Raw genomic sequence first — 21,543 nt, 5'->3', positions numbered from 1 at the left:
TTCCGGAGCGTGGTGCATCTTCGACGACCTCTACACCAGAACGAAAACGTTGAAACCATCGTTGTGCGGTGGAAATGGAAACTGTATCGGGTCCATAAACTGCACAAATTTTATTGGCAGCTTGAGATGCATTTTTGCCTTTGTCATAGTAGTACTGTAAAATATGTCGGATTTTCTCTTTATTTTGCTCCATATTTGTGACACTATAACTCACGAACGACTTAACCAAACAAAACACTGTCAAGGACAATATTATAGCGCAAAGCAAAAATACCTTTCCAACAAGCTATGACTCGATACAATGAATACATCTAGAACTATGCGCTTACAACGACACCTCGCGGAAATACCGCAGGACTTTTTTGACAGCCTAATATTTACTGTGTAAGTAACGAATTTGTGGCATGTAGGGCGTTTAGATAACGCTGAACATTTCACAGTTGTTCAATTGTTTATCTCATGAAAAATAACATTTTATTCATTGTGATAGATGCGTAGAAATATTTCCTATCAATTGATGCAAACTTCTTTCCGATCTATTGAGATATGTTCGAGTTATAAGCATTCGAAATATTTCGTGTTTTCCTGCATGTTCTGTGTTTAGGTTTTCATGTTACCCCGCATTTACTCCGGTTAGACGTAGTCCCACGTCAAAAAACGCTTGTAATTTTTTTTTATTTGCGCGAATTCATCCACTTTAAGAAGTATTTTAGTGACACAACCCTACCCCTTCGATGCTGCATTATAAGCACAAGTGTAAATTGTTTTCCAATGTAGTGTTCGTTTTCAGGATTTCAAATTTCAATTTCAATCAACTCGTCGCAACATCGCTCAAGGTAATGCTCGGAGTGGCAATTTCTGCGAAGCTGGTACACATACGTACCTAACAAATATACGATTCAACGAGGTCAAACTTTCTTTGGAGCCTTCGGATGGGGAGGTTGCCACACCACGTTTGCTTATAAATCTTATATGCGGACGCGGTTGAAGTGTGTTTGCAGCCACTCACCGACGGACTTTTGGGATGCTAACCATGAACTGATTTGTTTACGAGTACCAAAAAAAAAGCTTTGTGAACTTCATCGGGTACAAGGTCGATGTTGTCGCTTAAAAATAATCGACCGGTATGCGTGTCCCAATTAATATCACCAATCTGAAGCGTGTACTTACAATGGATACTCAGCGATATCCGCTTGGACACCGAGGGGGGCACTCCGTTGGATGCGATGCACAGATAGGAACCCATTTCGCTCCGTGAGATTTTCGTCAGCTTCAGCACCTCACCTCGGTAGGAAATCACTGGAACGAAAGGGAAAAGAGCACAAAACAGCAAACTGAAACAACGGCGAAGACAAATTGCTTCCGATGTGTACCGTATGGGGAGAGTTTCTCAGACCACCGCCCCCCACCACCCTTTCTGGTCTGGGGCACTGGGTTTACGTTCGTGCATGCCGTGAAAATCACGTGCCAAACAAAAGGAAGTGATTTCCCCAATTCCCTTGTGCTCACTTGATCCCACTTGGTGGGATGTTTCTAGGGAAAATTGGTGGCATCATGCAGCCCCAGAGCCAAGGCTATAAATCAAAAAATCATCCACTTGTATCATTTAGGAAGTCTTCTTCGGGAGAATCGTCAGACACGTATCCGTCGAACTTAGTGCGCCACTTGTCGCTGCGGGCGTTAGGAGAAATATAAATTAGTTATTCTCTCTCCGAGGAAAAGAGGCCATTAAGTGAGGGAGTCTTAATCGAAATTGTTGAGGATCAGAGCATCAATCTTCACTAAAGTGGCAGTGAGCTTATTCAGGGATTTTTTTTTCATGAAATGACTTCGTGGTAAAACTATTGCGATGTAGTTCAGTTCATATATTGCCTTCATGACAGGATCTCGTTCCCACCAATAAAGAGTTTTCTAACACATACCTGATTGTTTCGTTCCGGCGGCATCTTTGAGCACAATTTCCGTTCCATCTTCGCGTTTCCACGTTACAATTGGCTCTGGTTGGCCTTTTGCTCTGTAAATAGTGGTGAGGGAGGAGGATTGTTTAATAATCGTGACAAAAATTAGATTCTCAATAGTATTTTACAAACTAAGATGTGGCTGCATAGATAAAATCAAACGAGAACCTGTGATGTTTGAATCGACAACTGTTCCACTCTATCGATAATCTCCATAGCCCTGGGAATTCAGTGTATCCTTGATGGACACAGAACATCACTGTTATCGTCAACAGAGGAATGCAGTTTCAAAATTCGTTCCACCCAACATGTTTTATTTAGCTGCTTTTATGTCAGCTCAACTAAACGATAAAGATACCACGAACCGAATTACAATAAATGTCTTGTTTCTATGAGATAGCTTTAACATTAATAATTTTTTTCGTGCCGAACCGGTTTTTGATGATTCACTCACCAATTGAATCGGAAATTCACTAAGATTTGTTTGATATGCTATTATGATTCCCTATTCCGTAAACGGATTAAATTAACGAAAATTAAATGCATTTCCACCTTCCCATACATTTCTGCCGTTCTACGCATAGTTGTCCCATGTTCCAAAATCAGCAACTGAGAAAAACACAATCAAAGTTTTTTAGCGTATTTGTCTACTAGAAGCTTTAGGCATTTCAATTTAGCAATACATCGGGTTTTTTAAGAGCAGTAAGCTATTGCCTAATGAATAGTGAAAAGTTCCCCTCATTTGAATCAATCAAGCTTGATTACGGGCTTAAAATTCATAGTTGGACGGTTATGCCTAGAATATCAACATGGAACAATTGGACATGATGTTGTTTTTTGAAATACTGGGAACAAACAATAAGTTTTTTGGTGTTTTTCCGGAAGATTATAATTATGTTAAACTTTTCTTCATTTTTTGAGAACTAGTTCGTTCTTCCAAACCAGAAATGAGTGCTTTAGTCCTGCTGAAAGCGTGACATTAAATTCTTGTACTTGAACCGATTTATTTGTTATGGATCTACCTAAAATACATGGCGGGACAGTTATGACTAGAATATCAACATGGGACAATTGAGCTTGGTGTTGTTTTTTTAAAAGCTGGGAACAAACAATAAGTTTTTTTTAATGATTTTTCCAGAAGATTAGGCATAAAAGCATCGTTTTATGAAGAAAAATGAAAATTGTCAAAAAGCGACATGGGACAACTATACGTAGAACGGTAGATTTGCTCTACCCATTTCTGTGCTCGTCTATCCATGCTGTCAATAAGGTTCTATTTATGCATCGGTGAGTTATAGTTTTCATATACCACTGCGAATTAAATCCAGCGTTCGTTTTACGGGCAACGTGGAGAGAGAAAATATTACAATGCAAGCTCCGCCTGTTTTCAACTGAGCATAAATAACCCATTCACGATTTTAAATAACATTCTCAGTCCAGAGACCGGACAGTAGCGATTATTTCCTGGGCGATTTTTCGCGATGAATAGGAAGAATTAAAGAATAACACAATCGAAGAAGAAGCTAACAGCGTTGCAATTTTATTGAATGGGATGGCATTGTTGTTGCGTTGCCAAAGGTAGATTGAAGTGGTTAAGACATTTGCAATAATTGTACTGAGGGAATGAATATATGATCGCCTGTGATCGAATGTGTCACTTGTGAATTTAGCGGATTTTTGTTGCCGTTCTGCAAAAGATGTTGTATGGTATTATACATGGATTATTTCTTTGGGAAATTACGATTTTTGGAACGTTAGAAATATATTTTTCAAAAAAATACAGGAAAACTACCGTTTTAATATAATAATAAATCGCTCAGATAGTCAGGGTCTAATTTAACTCTAGACAGCGAGCAATTAACAGTGCATGTTGATGCTGAGAGTTAATTTGCCAATTTGCTCAAATTGGCTTTTACTGCTTTACGAATCGTTCGCGCACTTGAGTGCAAGCGTTCATTCATCGACCCTTGTCAGTGCAGCCAAATATTTGAACTAGAGTATTCATTATTAAATTTCTACTCGCAAGAGTAATTTCGTAGTTCTACGTCGACAATGTGGTCATTTCAAACAAATCGGTCGTAAAGATCCTGAAATAAATGTGCCGCCAGGTGGAAAAAAGCAAGGTGTCGACAAAAACGCGTTTAGACCCAACTTACGAGGTCTGTTCAAAAAGTATCGCGACGTTCGAATTTACGCGGGTTACGTATATTCGATTGTAGACTTTTTTGTGGCATTATGTTGGTACTCATGTCTCTCACTTATGCTGACAAGTACGGCTATTTTGAATGGTAAGTTAATTTTTGACAACTGATTTTCTTTCACGTGTTTTGGCCTATAGCGAAAATGGATAAAAGAATCTGTATCAAATTTTGTGTGAGAACAAAATTAAGTGCGAGAACACATTCCGAATGTTGATTGTGACAACTGGTGAATCTACTTTGGAGCGAAACAACGTTTCAACAACTGACATCGAATATAAGAAATCTCTAAGGCTCTTGTAGATAGAGTGGTCCATTTTTGCAATAGGCAAAAAGCAAATTATTTACAAATATGTTACTTTTTGAATTTTTCGATTTTCCAGGTCGAGGTCCATTGCAGTTCTGTTCTGAATGGACTTCGTAGCATAGAGCTTTTGCAGTAGAAAAACTAAAAAAAATCTATTCCATTTTTGCTCCAGCCAGCTATCAGTGAATAGTTTTTTTAACATTGAGTGTTAATTTTCTAATTCCATTTTGAAGGGTTCGAAACAGTTGTTACGAATTTGTCAAGTTTTTCGAAACAGCATGTTGAATCCTGATTTAAACTTTGAGATCAGCGATCATATTTTCGGTATCTCTGATTAAACCGTTGTAAGGAATGTCTGAACATACCAGCGCGTTGAAGGTATCCCTGTTTACTATACTGTCCAAATATACATGGCTGACGTAAGCATGACCAAAATTCCCGTTTTTTGCTCATTTACTTTCATTATCATTTTATACATACGTCAAACATATAAACACTGCTTGTTTATTGACACAATTGAGATTTATTGATTATTTAGGATCCAATCCGCAGGTTCCGGAGACATAGCTGAAGCAAGTTCCGTTATTTTTCCGCTCATTTACACTCACTTGATGTGTTCATAGATTCTAATCAGTGTGAATTTTAACTGTGATTATCTCATTTTGTTTTTCAACGTAACTTATTAACATATATTTTTACTATAATGATGTATTTGATGAAAAGTTGTTGGAAATGATGTGTAAACTCATAAAATTTCACGAACATGACGGTGTAACATGACAGACATATTAACCCTTTGCGGTCGAAATTAATTTCCTTTGAAAGAGATCTTCTATGCTAATGACATTTTATTTATACCGAGTACCGTTACGTATTGTTCCCAGAAACATCGTATACAGTCGTGAAAAAGTTCACTAGACATTAAAATTTGTGTAGAAAAAATGTAAAAAATGATATCGTTGGATGAAGTATGCAGTAAAACTTCTTGCTGTGGTGGCTGAGAGCAGACAAACGACCGCAAAGAGTTAAAAGAGCCTATCTATACAGCCATATGGTGATTTTCGAATTTTCGTGAAAAGTGGTAATTTTGTTCTTTATCGCAAAAAATTAGAACCGTATTTTTAATTTTTTTCATTAGGGTGACCATTTCTATTTAAGGGTGGTCCGAACAATCAATTTTTCCCTCTTGTTTTCCAAAAATGACTATTTTCAAAAAATCATAACTTTTGAAGTGCTGAACCGATTCAGATGATCGTTATATCAAATTAAAGATAATTGAGATTGGTTGGATCGGTCCAGTAGTTCGAAAGTGATGAATTTTTGAAAATGGGGAGGGGAGGAGTGTCAAACCTTCATAGAAACATTTATTGCCCCCTAAAACCTCCAAATGCCAAATTTGGCTCTGTTTGCTTGATTAGTTCTTGAGTTATGCAGTAATGTATGCTTCATTTGTATGGCAGCCCCCCCCCTCAGAGAGGAGGAGGGGTCTCGAACTAGCATAATAACCTTTCCCGGACCCAAAACCCCTACATACCAATTTCCATGTCGATCGGTTCAGTAGTTTCCGAGTCTATAAGAATCAGATAGACAGACAGAAATCCATTTTTATAGAAATAGATAAATATTTATAAAAATTTATAATTACAAGTCGGACTTGATTATCCGGGAACTCGATTATCCGGAATTTTAGACTCGATTATCCGGAGTATTTTATTTTTGATTTCCGGGAATTTTGAGTAATTTGCATAATAATTCCATATTGAATAGTTAATATGGGTATCAAAAGAAGGGGTTGACTAGTAGAATGTAGAATGGCCACTACAAAATGGCGGATAACATATTTTCTCAGAACCCCATCAATATGGGTATCAAATGAGAGGGCTTGACTAGTAGAACACAGTTATTCATGAGAAATGCAAATCCAAAATGGCCGTCACCACAAGATAGCGCCATAATTTTTTTTTTTTCAAAACCTCATCAATATGAGTATCAAAAGAAAGTTCTCTACTAGTAGAACATAGCAGATAATGAAAAATCCAATTCCAAGATGCCCACAGTCCCCAAAAAAACTAATTACTTTTTAATGGTTACGTTCAGCTTGACCTGTTTCTATGTATGTTTGAATGTTTGTAGGGTTGTCCCACATTAATAGAAAATTGACCCCGTTCCTGTTGAATGGTGGATCTGAAATTTGGAACATACATTTAATTCTACCGTCATTATAAAACTGCGTATACCATGATGTGGAAAAATTCAATTCGGCCGCCGCCAGAATACACTAAACTATGAACAACATCAATTCGAAAAGGTCACCGCCACAAAATGATCGAGTATGTATTTTTTGCATTCCTCCAATATTGGTATCAAATGAAATGATTTGACTAATAGAATACAGTACATCATCAAAATATTCCGAAGAAAGTTAGGTAAGAAATTAAAATTATAAAAAATTAATGGTTTCAATGAAGAGAAGTATACTAATAATACAGATAATTTACTAAAAACTAGGAATTAAAATAAGTAAAAAAAATTTAAGTTAAACGGTTTAATGTACTAAAAGCTAGAAAATAATTAGACAAGTAGCAGTTAGTAGTTATCGTATCAGTTCCTTCATTAATCTAGGGCAATGATAAGACTAAAATTAAATCGTGGGGTTATTATGTTTCGTGTTCTTCAACTCAAATCATTCAGCCCTTTTTTAGCGACGGCCCAATTGAATTTTTCAAGATCATGGAATACGCAGTTTTATCTATGACACCAGAGATACGGATGTGTTCAGGAAGGGGGTTAAATTTCTATTAACGTGGTACAGCGCTTCAGACAAAGTTACAAAGTTACAAAGTTACAAAGTTACAAACATACAAACGGGTCAACCTAGATAAATCCGTTTAGTAAAAAAGTGCATATCATAATTATATTGCGTTTACCGAGAGAAAATTCGTTTTATTTTTATGACCCGATTATCCGGAGTGAAAAAAAAATCAATACTCCGGATAATCGAGTCCGACCTGTATATAATTATTTTTAATAGTAAAAGAAATTTGTAATTGGTCAAAATTAATCAATGAACAGTTCTGCAATTGAACCCATGGACGTTCGCATTGTAAGAAAACATGAATGTTTGAAAGTATTTATAACAAAAAACAAATTTGGGTGGGACGAAGTTTGCAGTGTCAACTAGTTTACTACAAAAAAGACAATAAATTAGAAATATGTTTTTAAATATTTCGAGAATGGCTGCATTTTGAAGAAGATTGATAATGATTTTGCTATTCTTCTTGCAATCATTGGGATTGCGAACCGTCGGAGTAAATCTTACGTTTTGTGGCTTACCATATGAGTGCGGTAAGAACACCAACATAGTAGTCAAGCTTTACGTCAAGATTGCGAATAAACATTCAACAAACACATTGTTCACATAAACTGACGTAGTGCGTTTTTCAGTTGAATTATAATAATAATAATAGCTCATAGAACCGGCCCACTTTCCACCGTTAATATTTATTGAATGGATAGATTATTTTATATAAATTGTTCACAGTGATGATCACTCAGCTAAAAACAAGAAAAAGGCGTTTTCCAAACACTGCGAGTGTTGGTGGTTACGTCAACTATGCATATTTGGGCAGTACAGCAACGGGAATGTGCAAATTAAACAAGGAAATAATGGTCAGGAACAAGAGAACAATTAAAATCACAAATACACAATTAGAAACAAAATTAGAAAACACATCACGTTTTTGTGAAACAATTTTATCGATGATAACTATTTTTGCAGCGCACCAATTTAAATGTTCTATATACCAATTGAATCGAAAATTCTTTTGCTGGCTTGCAGTACCAATATGACATCTTAAAAAATCTGATATAATAGAAACTATAAATGCCAACTACGACAGCATGTAACTTCCTTTTTGAAAACTTTTCAAAATTCAAAACATAGCACATTGTGACCTGCTTCTCTGGGAAACCAGTCGCGTTTTTGTCCAAGTGAACGACATTTCGTGTTCCGTATGGTATCAATCTATCCAAGTGAGGCTTCGGTTGAAATTTTCATCGCCCCTTTGACTTTTTTTTCTGGTTGTATTTCGCAATCGACTGAAAAGAACACGCTTCACTTTTCTGATGAACCCTTTTGCCGCCGTTGCTGTTTCGAATCCTGGAAACAGACGACTTTTTGTGCCTTCCATCGATTGGACGTTCTGGACAGGAAGCATATTTTGGATGACATCGAAGGCAGTTATAAAAATGACAAATCACCAACCCTTTCATCGGAAGAGTGCTTCGGACTCGCAACAGAAGCTGAGATAATGGAACATTTCTACATCTTTAATTCCTGGCTGATCTAGCAGTGAATTTGGTGGATTGTGCCTGCGAACTATTGCCGAAGCGCACGGAACGGACGGATGGACAATTGGAACACACTGTTGACTGATTTGCCTTTCAAAAGAGCGGCCGGTTTCCATTAGCGGACTTCGCTGACCGGTTGACAAAGTGACGCTCGATGATGAGTTATGACAGCGACGCGACTTTTGAAACTGATCGGGTTAATTAACGGATGTACTCATCGAGCCTTTTTTGGGGCATTTTTTAGAAAGCCGTGATTCAATGGGTAAATCTACAATTTGTCGGTCAGAATCGCAATATCTGAATTGATCAGCACGTAGCACAAGAAATAAAAACTATCATCGACAGCAACTTAATTGGCGTCGAAATGTATTCCATACAGTATGCAAAACTAAAAACCAGAGCAGCCGTATATTTGCATGAACGAATCCCAGGAAAATATTGTTTTGTACTGATATGTATTTATTTTTTATCTGTATCTTCATCATGTGCAAATAATAATGGTAACAACCCACTTGAAATCCGAGAGATAGCGAGGCTAAAATTTTCATTCAAAACTGCTCTAAGTACCGCTTCCCGTTTCCCGTCCTGGCCCACCTTTCGAATCTACCGTTTGACATGAGAACCTCTTCACTATTCACAACTCGTTTATTGGGCCGGTCACCGTTGGCCACCACCGCCGAATATCTAATAACGAGCGAACGTGAGTAGATTCAATGTTTATCCAGAGTACCAGTATATTGCAGCCCCAGATTTGGTGCGGCGATCTGCACTGCCAAAAGGGAGATGAGCCCCGCAGTTTATTCTAGGGGAAAAAGTTTTTTAATTGGCTGAACCAGCGCTCCTCTGACAGATCATATTTTTTTGTAGCTCGTTGCTCCGGCTGGTTCGTGGGGGGGCACTCCGCTATGCGTCATAACAAATTTTATTATTTGTTCAAAAGGCTCCGCTTGGATGTGACCACTGAATTACTAAAATTTGTTTTTTTCCACTGCTGGTGTTTTTCACTACGGCTTTGGGTTAGATTTGAACAGGCACGTGCTCCTGGTGTAGTTTCAATCAGGAGTGGTGCTTTCATGTTCAGTTTTCAATATTCATAAAACGTTTCAACGCTGAACGATTGTAGAGGAAAATGATTAAATATTCGTTTGGATTAGCTATTGTTCGTTGAATTTTGGGAGCTGGGCTCTATCTGTATTGTAATGTGGACCAATTGTTATCTGCTCGATGAATTTGAAAACGTGAATTATTGGAATAGTACAAAAAAATAATAATCTGATTTGGCACTTTCACAATCTCAATGAAATTTCAAAATCTACTGAAGGAAGAAGCATAGAATATATCTGCCTTAAATTTGTTTTTACGTACTCTATAGTCAAACTAATCTATATAAATAAAAATGTAAGGCAAAATCTGTTGGCAAGCGGAAAACCCAAAGAAGGGATGGTCCGATTTTAGCCTTCTTTATTTTGTTGTATTCGTCTTTTTCCGTAGGAAATTTTTCCTCCACTATGGAGAGAAAAATCTGAAAATTTTCGGAAAACTCTGAAGGAAAGTCGGCAAATTCGGACAATTGAATTCCCACATGTTCGAAAATTACATCATAATAAGCGTTGTTAGTCCATTCGATATTTGCGCTATCAAAATTGATCTTTGTTTTTTTTCCAATCCATATTTATTTATTTCGTTATTCTACAATTTGTCTAATACAGGTAAACTTCGATATAACGTACATTTCACTTTCAAAATTGTACGTTGTATCGAATTGTACGTTATATCGAAGCATAATAAAGTACTCACAAACGGAGTCTATAATACATTATTGTGTTGCTGTTTTAGTAAAGTTAATGAATAACTTCAATCAGAAGACGAAGCCAGCCTTTCTCATGATGTTTCCCTTCGTACTGTTGATTAAAGCTTGATTCATTTAGAATCCGGAATTACAAAACCAGCTGTATTTCAGGATTCATTGAAGGTACAAAACTTGTTTTAGCATCACAATACAGATAATTCATTGTTCTATCAGGAAAACAATATTGGATTTTTTTTCCTTTGCACTTTGGAAATGTGTACGTTATATCGAGGTAAAATGTTCGTTATATCGAGTGACGTTATATCGAAGTTTCCCTGTATTAATATTACATCACTCACATGTCTCTCATAGGAAACAGTCGTTACAATATAATGCAAATATTTTTAAACATATCTACAATTCTGCTCTGAATAAACTTCTATAATAGTAAGCTAGCGACTAATAATACTTAATCTACTATTCATTCTTATGTTACAATAATTTATCTTATGCAACATATATTTCCATCAACCTCTTCGAAAATACACAAAGAAGAAAATTCATCCGATTGATAATTTTTGCACCTCAGTTTTTACATGTAATTTATCTACTTTGCCTTCTTTGTTTCTTGCAGTTATGTTTTTTCTCGACGGTGACCCATTTCCGTTGACCAGCGGTCGCCAATGTTTTGCTATCCTGCTTATTATCCGATGCGCTACGGTCGTCGTCGCTGCCTGATTCTACTTTCGCACGCTTCAGGGACGTTTGCCGATCCGTCTCGACAATATTATCGTCTATGTGTTCATTCGGTTCATCTCGTTGGCATTCGGAAGTTGTGTTGATTACTTTAGCATTGTGATCGTTCTTAGCATCGGTTACGTCTATCTGCGTTGGTGCGACGGGGTGAATACGGGAGGTTGACGAGGTTGCCGCGATAGATAACATGGACTGTGCTGCTTTCAGCCATTGTACTGCTTCGATTCTTTTGACCAAGTGGAATCATTGTTAGCGAAAGAGGTTCACTGCGATCAATAATCGGTTTATCCGATTATCTCAGTAACACATTAGTAGGTTGATTTTCGTCAGGTTTTACACTGTCTTTCGAAATGGCCACCAGTTTTGGACATTTAAATTTGACATGACCTTCATCCTTGCAGAAAAAACATTTATTCTTCAGTCCGTCGTAAAAAATACGGGCTCGGAAGTGACCAATGTAAATGTGTGCTGGAATTTCCTTCGACATCTCCATATGGACTCCTCTAATCCCCGTGTAGATGCTGACTTTCATTTCATTGGAAAACTTTTCTCGAACATGTTGTCGAATTGTTCCATATTGCCCCAGTACGTACTGTATCTCACGATCGTCAATCTCCGGTGGAAGATTGAATACTCGCACGTACCTGACAATCCGCGAAGCCTGATCAATTGTAACGTGTACCGTAGTTTTGTCCTCATACTGAAAAACGTAGTATTCTTCCTTTTCCGCCAAGAACTTAGTGAACGTAGTATCATCGGCGAACTTGATGTAAAACTGGTCCCCATTTTCATCTTTGTAGATGCTGTGAATACTCACTGCCAAAATTTGCAGATTTTCCATTGAAAATTTTAGTACTTCCATGTACGAAGGTGTCCGGTTTCCTAGTCCAAAAATTAATTTCACCGTATTCTTTCGCACGCTATTTGTCATTTTTGCTTTTCCTCGATAAGAAGGTTCCGTTTGAAAACAAAAGAAAATCTATCACTATCGAAAACAATAGCCACATAGGGCTATTGTTTGAAGTCGATACCGATTGTTGGACACAATGTACAGATACGTCTATATCGCACGAGCTCAGGTCCGAGAATGTTTTTGTTCGTAAGTGGAAATGGATTTTCAGGCGAAATAACGCATTTCCATATCTTATATCTATATAAATAAAAATGTAAGGCCAAATGCGTTGGTAAGCGCAAAACCCGAGGAAGGAATGGTTCAATTTGAGTCATCTATATTTCGTTGTATTCGTCTCTTCCCGTAGATCAATATAGTGGAGAGAAAAATTCGGAAAACTCTGAAGGAAGATCGGAAAATTCGGAAAATTGAATTCCCATATGTTCTAGCTAAGCGTTGTTAGTCCATTTGATGTTGGCGCTAAAGAAATTGATTTTTGTTCGAAAGTGGAAAAGGATTTTCAGACGGAATGACGTATTCCTATATCTTCTATCTATATAAACAAAAATAGAAGGCCAAATGTGTTGGTGTGCCGTAAACCCGAGGAAGGAATGGTCCGATTTGAGCTGTCTTTATTTTGTAATATTCTCTGTATCAAACATGTATTCCATGCAACGGAGAAACATGTTATTTCCAAATGCTTGAAGAATCTTGAACAAGAATTGTGTTGTGTTTATATATAAAATTCTCATGTCACGATGTTCGTGGTTGAACTCTTCCGAAACGGCTCGACCGATTTTAATGATATTATACTCAAAAAACTTGGTAGGCATGAGAATAGGTCTGTATACTAAAGGGTGTGTCACATCAAATTGCATCAAGGAAAAAACGCTCATACTTCGAGCCCAAGCCCGTATGCTCACACCTTCTCTTTTACCCCGTCCATAAGGTTCTGTACAACGTCAGGTTGTAGTTTTTTTTAACAGAAATCCATTTTCTCTTGAAGTCCGCCTCCGATTTGACAACTTTTGGGTTCTTCCGGAGGGCCTGCTTCATAATCGCCCAATATTTCTCTATTGGGCGAAGCTACGGCGCGTTGGACGGGTTCATTTCCTTTGGCACGAAGGTGATCCCGTTGGCTTCGTACCACTCCAACATGTCCTTTGAATAGTGGCACGAAGTGAAATCCGGCCAGGAGATGGTCGGGCCCTCGTGCTGCTTCAATAGTGGTAGTAAGCGCTTCTGTAGGCACTCCTTAAGATAAACCTGCCCGTTTACCGTGCCGGTCATCACGAAGGGGGCGCTCCGCTTTCCGCAAGAGCAGATCGCTTGCCACACCATGTACTTTTTGGCAAACTTGGATAGTTTCTGCTTGCGAATCTCCTCCGGAACGCTGAATTTGTCCTCTGCGGAGAAGAACAACAGGCCCGGCAGCTGACGAAAGTCCGCTTTGTGGCTTCGTCAGCATTTCGGTGTACAGCTTCCGGGCTCACGTCTTCCCCACCATGTTTTGCCTTTCGTCGCGGTTAGGAGCCTTCGGAACCTTGTATGTACGCAGGTCCTCCCGCTGCTTGGTCCGCTGGACGAATGAACTTGACAAATTCAGCTTATTGGCGACATCCCGGACCGAACTTCTCGGATCACGCCTAAACTGCTTAACTACGCGCTTGTGATCTTTTTCACTGACGGAGCATCCATTTTTGTCGTTCTTCACCTTCCGGTCGATGGTTAGGTTCTCGAAGTATCGTTTTAGTACTCTGCTGACCGTGGATTGGACGATTCCCAGCATCTTACCGATGTCCCGATGTGACAACTCCGGATTCTCGAAATGAGTGCGCAGGATTAATTGACGACGCTCTTTTTCGTTCGACGACATTTTTCCAAATTTACGAAAAATTGACAGTGAAGCATGGCCAACGTGATCTATACACTCTTATCTGATTATAAGCGAAAGCTGAAGATATAATTCCTAAAAATTAAATTTCTACAGCGTTTTTTCCGTGATGCAATTTGATGTGACACACCCTTTAGCACAGCGTTGGTTTGATCGATTTCGTTCTGGTGTAGTGGCTGTCGAAGATACATCCCGTACTGGTAGGCTAATCGTCGTGGAAACCGATAAAATCGTTGAAATCATCCAAGTAGACCGGCATCTGAGCACTCACTCGATTGGCCAGGAACTGGGTATAGACCATAAAACAGTTTGGAACCATTTGCAGAAGATTGGATTCCAAAAAAAAGCTGGATGTATGGGTGTCACACGAGTTGACGCAAAAAAATCATTTAGACCGAATCAACGCCAGCGATGCACTGCTGAAACGGAACGAACCCGACCCATTTTTTGAAGAAGATGGTGACTGGTGATGAAAAGTGCATCACGTACGACAACCTAAAGCGAAAGAAGTCGTGGTAGAAGCGCGGATTGACGGCCAGGAAGGTTTTGCTGTGTGTTTGGTGGGATTGGAAGGGAATCATCCACTATGAGCTGCTCAACTATGGCCAGACCCTCAACTCGGTTCTCTACTGTGAGCAACTTGACCGTTTGAAGCAGGTGATTGACCAGAAGCGGCCAGAAATGATCAATAGGAATGGTGTTGTTTTCCACCAGGACAACGCTCGGCCTCACACATTTTTGATGACCCGCCAGAAGCTACGGGAGCTCGGTTGGGATATCCTATTGCACCCAACGTATAGTCCGGACCTGGCTCCAAGTGATTATCATCTCTTCTGGTCCATGCAAAACGCTCTTGGTGATACTAAGTTGGCCTCAAAAGAGACTTGCGAAAACTGGCTGTCTGAGATTTTTTTTGCAAATAAGAAGGGGGGGGGGTTTTAAAGGGGGGTGAGGGGCTTTTTTTGTAATAATAAAGTTGCCTTCAAGTTTGCGAACAAAACGGCGCATATTTGACTTAAATTGGATAATATTAAGTATGTTAAATAAAGCATCAAATTTCGATCAGAAATACGACTTTTTTTCCCAACCCTATATTCTGTTCTCGTTATCTTCAATCTTGATGTTTCCCCCGAAAAATGTAACAAGAAAAGGTGGTGATTAGCGACTGCAAATATTTCCTACGACTTTTGTAAATATTACTAAATAAATTCTTCTAAAATCTTTCACACGGAAAAAAATGCAATATAACCCAGATTAATTATTTCATTAAACTATAGAAAACCATTTGTTTGTGAAAGACACCAATTGAACTGAAACACATGTGGCAAATGTGATTGAATTTTTTTTTGTAAATCCATAGGTTGAGTCGACCCGTAATGCTACATAATCATGTCCTAATTATTACTTGTAACCATTGATGGTACATGGATTGGCTGAACAGCGTATTGATCATTGTGAAGAAAAATTTGAATAGTCGAATAGTAATAGCGCCTATAAACTCAAAACGGATCCTCAATCGTTCAAATTTCTCAAATTTTGTGCAGAAATCCTTGCCATGAGAACTATAACTCAATCAGCATGTATTCCACATTAATTTTTTTATCCGTTCGAGCAATGTCCCCATAACATCCAACACAGATGTGATAAACGAAAAACTTTCCAACTCCTTTATCCTTTACTACTCCTCCGGCTGGCGCTTGTTCTTCGTCAGCTAATATTTCATAATAAACACGTGTGTGATGATGATGAAGCGAAACTTTTACGCTACCTTCCGCCATCAACCCCGTCCCGTGGAAATCTTCGTAAATGTAGCACCTATTTCCCTGTTGTCCTTTTTTTCTCCCCACGGAGAAAAAGTTCCCCAACTCCCTCATATTATTTCGACTCAAAACAAGACTGCCGACTAGTGATGAAGTGAAAAGTGGAGTTCGTTCGGGTTTATTCTTTCTCCGGCACTAGCCAAGATTCTACATCGGGTCCTCCCAAGGAAATATATTAGTACTTGCAAAAACGCGCGCCGTTCTCCGTTGGCTTGGCACCTGTAGCGAAGCACAAACCGGAAGAATGCACCTTCTTGCGGAGAGCTTCGTTCCTTTCTTCCTTTCATTCGATCTGCACTGCTACTGCTTCTGGTTTTAATATCCAGTCCTACTCAAACACACTTTCGACAATAGTTTTGACACAGCGCCGGGAGACAATTCCCGGCTCTGGATTTGTCCTTTCGCCGCATCAGGACGCGAAATACTTGCATGAAGATTCAAAGTTTTCTTCGCTTCCTGCCTGATGGATGCACCGTTCAACCTCTAACCGCGAAGTCGGGGACGATTTAAAAATGAAGTTATGGAATCCCGACAGTGGAAAATACGAACCAAGCTTAATCTTTCTTCTTTGAATCGTTTCGAGATTTGGCTTTCTCTTCCTGTTCCAAAGTCGTAACTGGAGAGCTCACCACAGGTGATGAAAATAGCCTGATACTTTTCACAGTTTTTTTTATGGCGGTCGTGTGATTTGAGAGAATAAAAAAGAGCGAATTACTTCATCTGGAAAACTTATCAACTGCGCTTTTTCTTCGGAGAAAACTGAGTTAGGAGGTAAAGAAGAAACGACAGGAAAGTATGGTTTGGTTATTACTATTGATGAAGCGGACGCAGTTGATCGTCGGCGAAGCCGATAAATTGACTAGACTTGTTGAAAATCACTCCCGTCATTGTTCCAAAATGGAAGTAAAGTATCAAACCAGCAAGAAGTGTCGAAAGTCACTATAATTCAGAAAGAAAGAAAAAGGGATGCAATTTGAACTTTCCTTGCATGCCTCTCAAAATACTTTAAACAGTGCGTTAGGTAATACTACATACTTGAGTCGTTATTTACAAATAGCGTTTACACAATTGAATACAGAATATTATAGAAATGCTGTAGAAAATGCCAGCCTTATTTTCTACCATGATCAATTTTAGATATTGAACTAATTTTCAGTCACATTTATTTAATTTCTATCTACAATGATGCCGGTCTTATCCTCAGTGGCGGGCTTACCCTCCCTTTCCCTACATGGTATATTTCATATGGGGTCGGAGTTTGTTGGATCTTAAGGATTTGCGGAGCCCATAGTAGGCGCGACTTCCATTGACTATGCGTCTTCGAACTTCACGGCTGTTGTTGTTGTCAGTTGTTATCAACGAGCCAAGGTAGGAAAATTCCTCTACCACCTCGAGCTCGTTGCCGTCGATCACAACACTACTACCAAGAAGAACTCTTTTGCGATCAGTCCCTCCAGCTAGCATGTATTTAGTCTTAGACGCATTGATCCCAAGCCCAATCTGCCCTGCTTCGTGTTTCAGTCGGGTATACAAGTCGGCTACCGTCGCATGTGTTATTCCGGTTATGTCCACGTCATCGGCGAAGCAAATAAATTGACAAGACTTGTTGAAAATCGTGCCCCGCATGCAGAAGTCCACTCTCCGCATAACACCTTCCAGCGCCACGTTGAAGAGCAGACAGGAGAGCCCATCGCCTTGTCTAAGTCCCATGTAAGTCTCAAACGATTTCCAAAACCCCGATTTCCTTTACTCTCCCCTTGGGTGATTTTTCGGTTTTCAAATAACTCAAACTTTGACGGCTGTGCGACAATAGTAAATGAAGTCCGATTGAGCTGATATTTTGCACAGGGTAGTTTTTCGTGGGAATCAACATTTTTAATCAAGTTTCCTTTGAAAATTCGAGATGGCCATTTTCATTAGCACTCTACTGACTATCAATCGGTGCACATATTTTGCAAGTTTTCCTAGGCCTCTCTTGAAGAGCTCCAATACTTCAATTCTTACAAGCTGATTTGTGATTCTTCAGCTGAATAACGGTCTCTTTAACTTCACCCATTGTCGGGGGTGGTGCGTCGTTGTGGTTCACTGCACCGGTGTAGTCCTCTTTTGATTTGAAGAACATCCGCGATTTTCGAGAACGATCAAGTAGCTCCATTCCCTCACACTCTATGGCAGCTCGCACATCGTAGCAATAAACAACGAGCAAGCAGCAATATGCAATAGGCAACATATTTTGCTGTACTTTGCGTACCAAAGCAATAAAAACGCCTGATATTATGCAAACAATCAACCTAATGAACGAAACTTGCCAAATAATGGACGATAAGTTTCTTTTCAATCAACAAGTCGTGTTGCTAGCGATATATGTTGCTCTACAAAGGCGACAGCGATATCGTACTGCGTCGGTGTGCGAGATCAACAAAAAAGTAATGGAAAACCCCAATGGTGATAGTTGCTTATTGCTCCGATGTGCGGGCTGCCTTTATCTTCCAGGCGACGCTTTTTTTCCCGAACGAGATGTGTTTGCTGCCTTCGCTACCGTATGTATCGTTTGTCGAGTCACTCGTTGCAGCATGGCTGCGCGTGCTGCATCCTTCTCGTTTAGGAGTGCTCCGAACTCGTCGTCAAACCATTAATTCCGTTGTCCTCGTTATTCATACCCTGTGCTATTGATTGCTGCTTTCAAGGTGTTTCAGCATTCATCGAGGGGGGCAGCATCCAGCTCATCTATCCCCGGTAACGCAGCATAAAGCCGCTGAGAGTATGTTGCAGCAATGTTCGGCTACGGTTTCTAACAAAAAGCTGGATGTCGGTTCCTAGAAAATGACGCGGAGCTCAACGTGTCAATCGCCAGGATCGTATGCCTCTAACTTATGTTTCTCAACCCTTAAAAAGGCTATTTGAGCAAACGTTAACTCCATTCTCTATTCAAGATGATAAGGGGAGACATTCACAACACAATCACATTGTTGACATATAATTATGGTTAATTAATACGCTTTTCTTACCTTTTCTTAAGATATGACACCATTCAAGTTTACTAATGTTATCGAGTAAAATATACTAACCTCTTTTTTTTTTGTTAGAAAGTGCTTTATTTACAGTTTTATATGTACATTGCTATATAATTCCTTAATGAATTAGTACTTCTATTTACGTCAGAAGCTTCTAAATTGTACATAATGTATCTTATAAAAATTTTCAAAATTTTATATTTTATGTTTCTTTCACAGTTTATGTTAGGAAAATGTAGATTCTCGAAGATCAAATTTTGCTGCTGACTTATTGCATGAATATTTCTTATAATTTCTTGCCACAAAATGTTCACATTTTGGCACCCAGAAAATTTATGTTCTATCGTTTCGCATTGTCCGCACACCTGGCAATTCGGGTCATCTCTTCTCTCCTGTCTGTAAAGTAGCTCATTGTGGTGTAGTTTGCCATGAACCAGCAGATAATACATTGATTTTTCGTCAGAAGATAACTTTTTGTTGTTTATATCCTTCCATATCAGCTTCCAATTTCTAGTGCAACGTGTGGTGACTCCAACCGCTGGCAGCTGATTAAGGAAATGATGATAAATAATATTTGCCTTCGGTTCTTGCTGTATATGATCAGGGATTTCTTGGAGAGCAGCCTTAATAGTTTTGATGTGGATAAGGTCTGAAGGTGTTTGAGGAAGTTGCATATAGTAGTCTAGAGATGGTCCCTCGTTCAATGTTCTAAGATAACGATTTACTAACAGGGCCTTCGTTTTGAGAACAATCGAATGTAAACCCAATCCTCCTTTCGTATTTGGGCGAATAATATCAATCATTTTGACTCTTTGTGCGGGCACACCATTCCACAGAAAGAACCCAATTTGCTTTGTGAACAAAGCTACGTACTTATTTGGCATTGGGAGAATTGAGGATAAGTACCATAACTTGGAGCATATAAATGTGTTGAGAAGCATAACCTTTTGTTTTATGTTCACTATGCGTGGACGATTTAAATGTAGAAGGCCGTTCACACTACGATACACGGCTTCCCAGTTCTGTGCGACTGTATCCTTTATGCTGTTCTTAAAAAGGACACCAAGTATCTTGATGATGTCCTTTTTTATTATTCCTGTCCATGCAGGAAGCTGAGCACCGATCTCCATAGCAACGGTCTTCTCCATGTTCAGCTTTGCCCCTGCTGCCAAACCAAATTGTTCAAAACACTACAAAATTTGTTGAATTTTCTCAGGACTTCGGACTATAATTGTTATGTCGTCTGCATACGCAACAACACATTCTCCCGGATCGTTGCATATTTCGGCCAAGTTGTCTAGTAGAGGTTGCAGGTACAGTACAAACAACAGCATGCTTAATGGGTCACCTTGTCTAACCGATCGTTTTATGTGAATATGTTGAGTGATGTGTCCATTGATTATTAATTGAGACTTGGCGCGTACTGAGAGAGTTGCCAGCAGACTCACAAAACGTGTATTGAAACCCATTCTTCTCATGCTCGATAACAGGTATGTGTGACTGACGCGGTCGAACGCATTACTGAGATCGCATGCAATTACGATTCCACCCGTTGATTCTTGTTTAGAAATTGCAATATGATCTCTAATTACACACGTGGCTTCAAAGGTTGTGTGACTTCCATTGCTACATTTTTGATGAGAAGAAAGAACCGCCGTTGATATTTTTTCAGCCCTTTGCTTCATCACTCTGCTGAATATTTTGTAATCTACGTTCAACAATGTTATTGGCCGAAGAGAGTTTATACCATTCCCCACTCCTTTTTTTCGAACCAACACAATCACACCATCCTGTAGATCCTCTGTTACACGCCCGTTCTTGATCTCGTTCAGCACCAGCAGAAACTGTTGTTTGATTATTTCCCAGCATTTCTGATAAAATTCTTTTGAAAGGCCGTCCTTGCCCGGGGATTTGTTTGCTGCCGAACCTTTGATAGCCGCAAAAACTTCGTCGTATGTCAGGTCATCCATGAGTCGACTGTTCTCCTCATCATTTTCTTCTAGCGATCGTCTTGGATTGAAGCGGTTATCCGCTTCAGTGTCCTGTTCGTCGAAAAGGTTTTGATAATGTCGCTGTACATGTCGACTTATTTGCTCCTTGTCCATAGTCCGCTGACCATTGATATCTAGGGATGCGATAGTTGTGTCTCGTTGCCGGTTAACTCGGTCCGCAATTTGGAAGATTGAAATGTCTTCCCCTCCCAGAAAAGTAGAGTTCTTATTTTTTTTTTGATTCGGAAAATTTCTTCTGTTTTTGTAGCATTATTGCTTTTATTTTGTTGATTTCAGTGGTACAGTCGCGGTTCTTATGTTGTTCATATGTTTGGTTCAAACAAAAGTGATAAAAACCCATTGTGTCGTTGAATTTTTTTACACAGATTGAGTTTTTCCAACGAAAAAAAGAAGCGATTTTCCTTTTTGCATACAAAGACCACCAGTCAACCCACGAATTGTAATTTCGTTTTTGGCGGGACCAAAAATTCCACCTTTCTCGCAGTTCCGTCAAATTTTGTTCGGTCAGTAGATGATTGTTTATCTTCCAGAAAGGGCGCTCGATTGTTTGAGT

General features: G+C 39.1%; 1 protein-coding gene across 4 annotated transcripts in view; it reads right to left on the bottom strand.

Annotated features, from left to right (window-relative positions):
• The window catches only part of LOC129761730 (lachesin), a 320,135-nt gene that overhangs the window by 57,135 nt on the left and 241,457 nt on the right, over positions 1–21,543 (bottom strand). For all 4 annotated transcript variants that reach the window (XM_055759483.1, XM_055759475.1, XM_055759499.1 and 1 more), the window contains exons 6-7: positions 1,923–2,014; positions 1,171–1,299 (exon numbers count right to left, since the gene is read on the bottom strand). In XM_055759483.1, the coding sequence (XP_055615458.1) occupies positions 1,171–1,299; positions 1,923–2,014 (221 nt within the window). The remainder of the gene's footprint in view (positions 1–1,170; positions 1,300–1,922; positions 2,015–21,543) is intronic.

The sequence above is a fragment of the Toxorhynchites rutilus genome, chromosome 1, assembly GCF_029784135.1.
Source record: "Toxorhynchites rutilus septentrionalis strain SRP chromosome 1, ASM2978413v1, whole genome shotgun sequence".
NCBI classification, from domain to species: Eukaryota; Metazoa; Arthropoda; class Insecta; order Diptera; family Culicidae; genus Toxorhynchites; species Toxorhynchites rutilus.
Note: the sequence above shows the minus strand (reverse complement) of the source record. Positions and strands in the feature narration are given on the sequence as shown.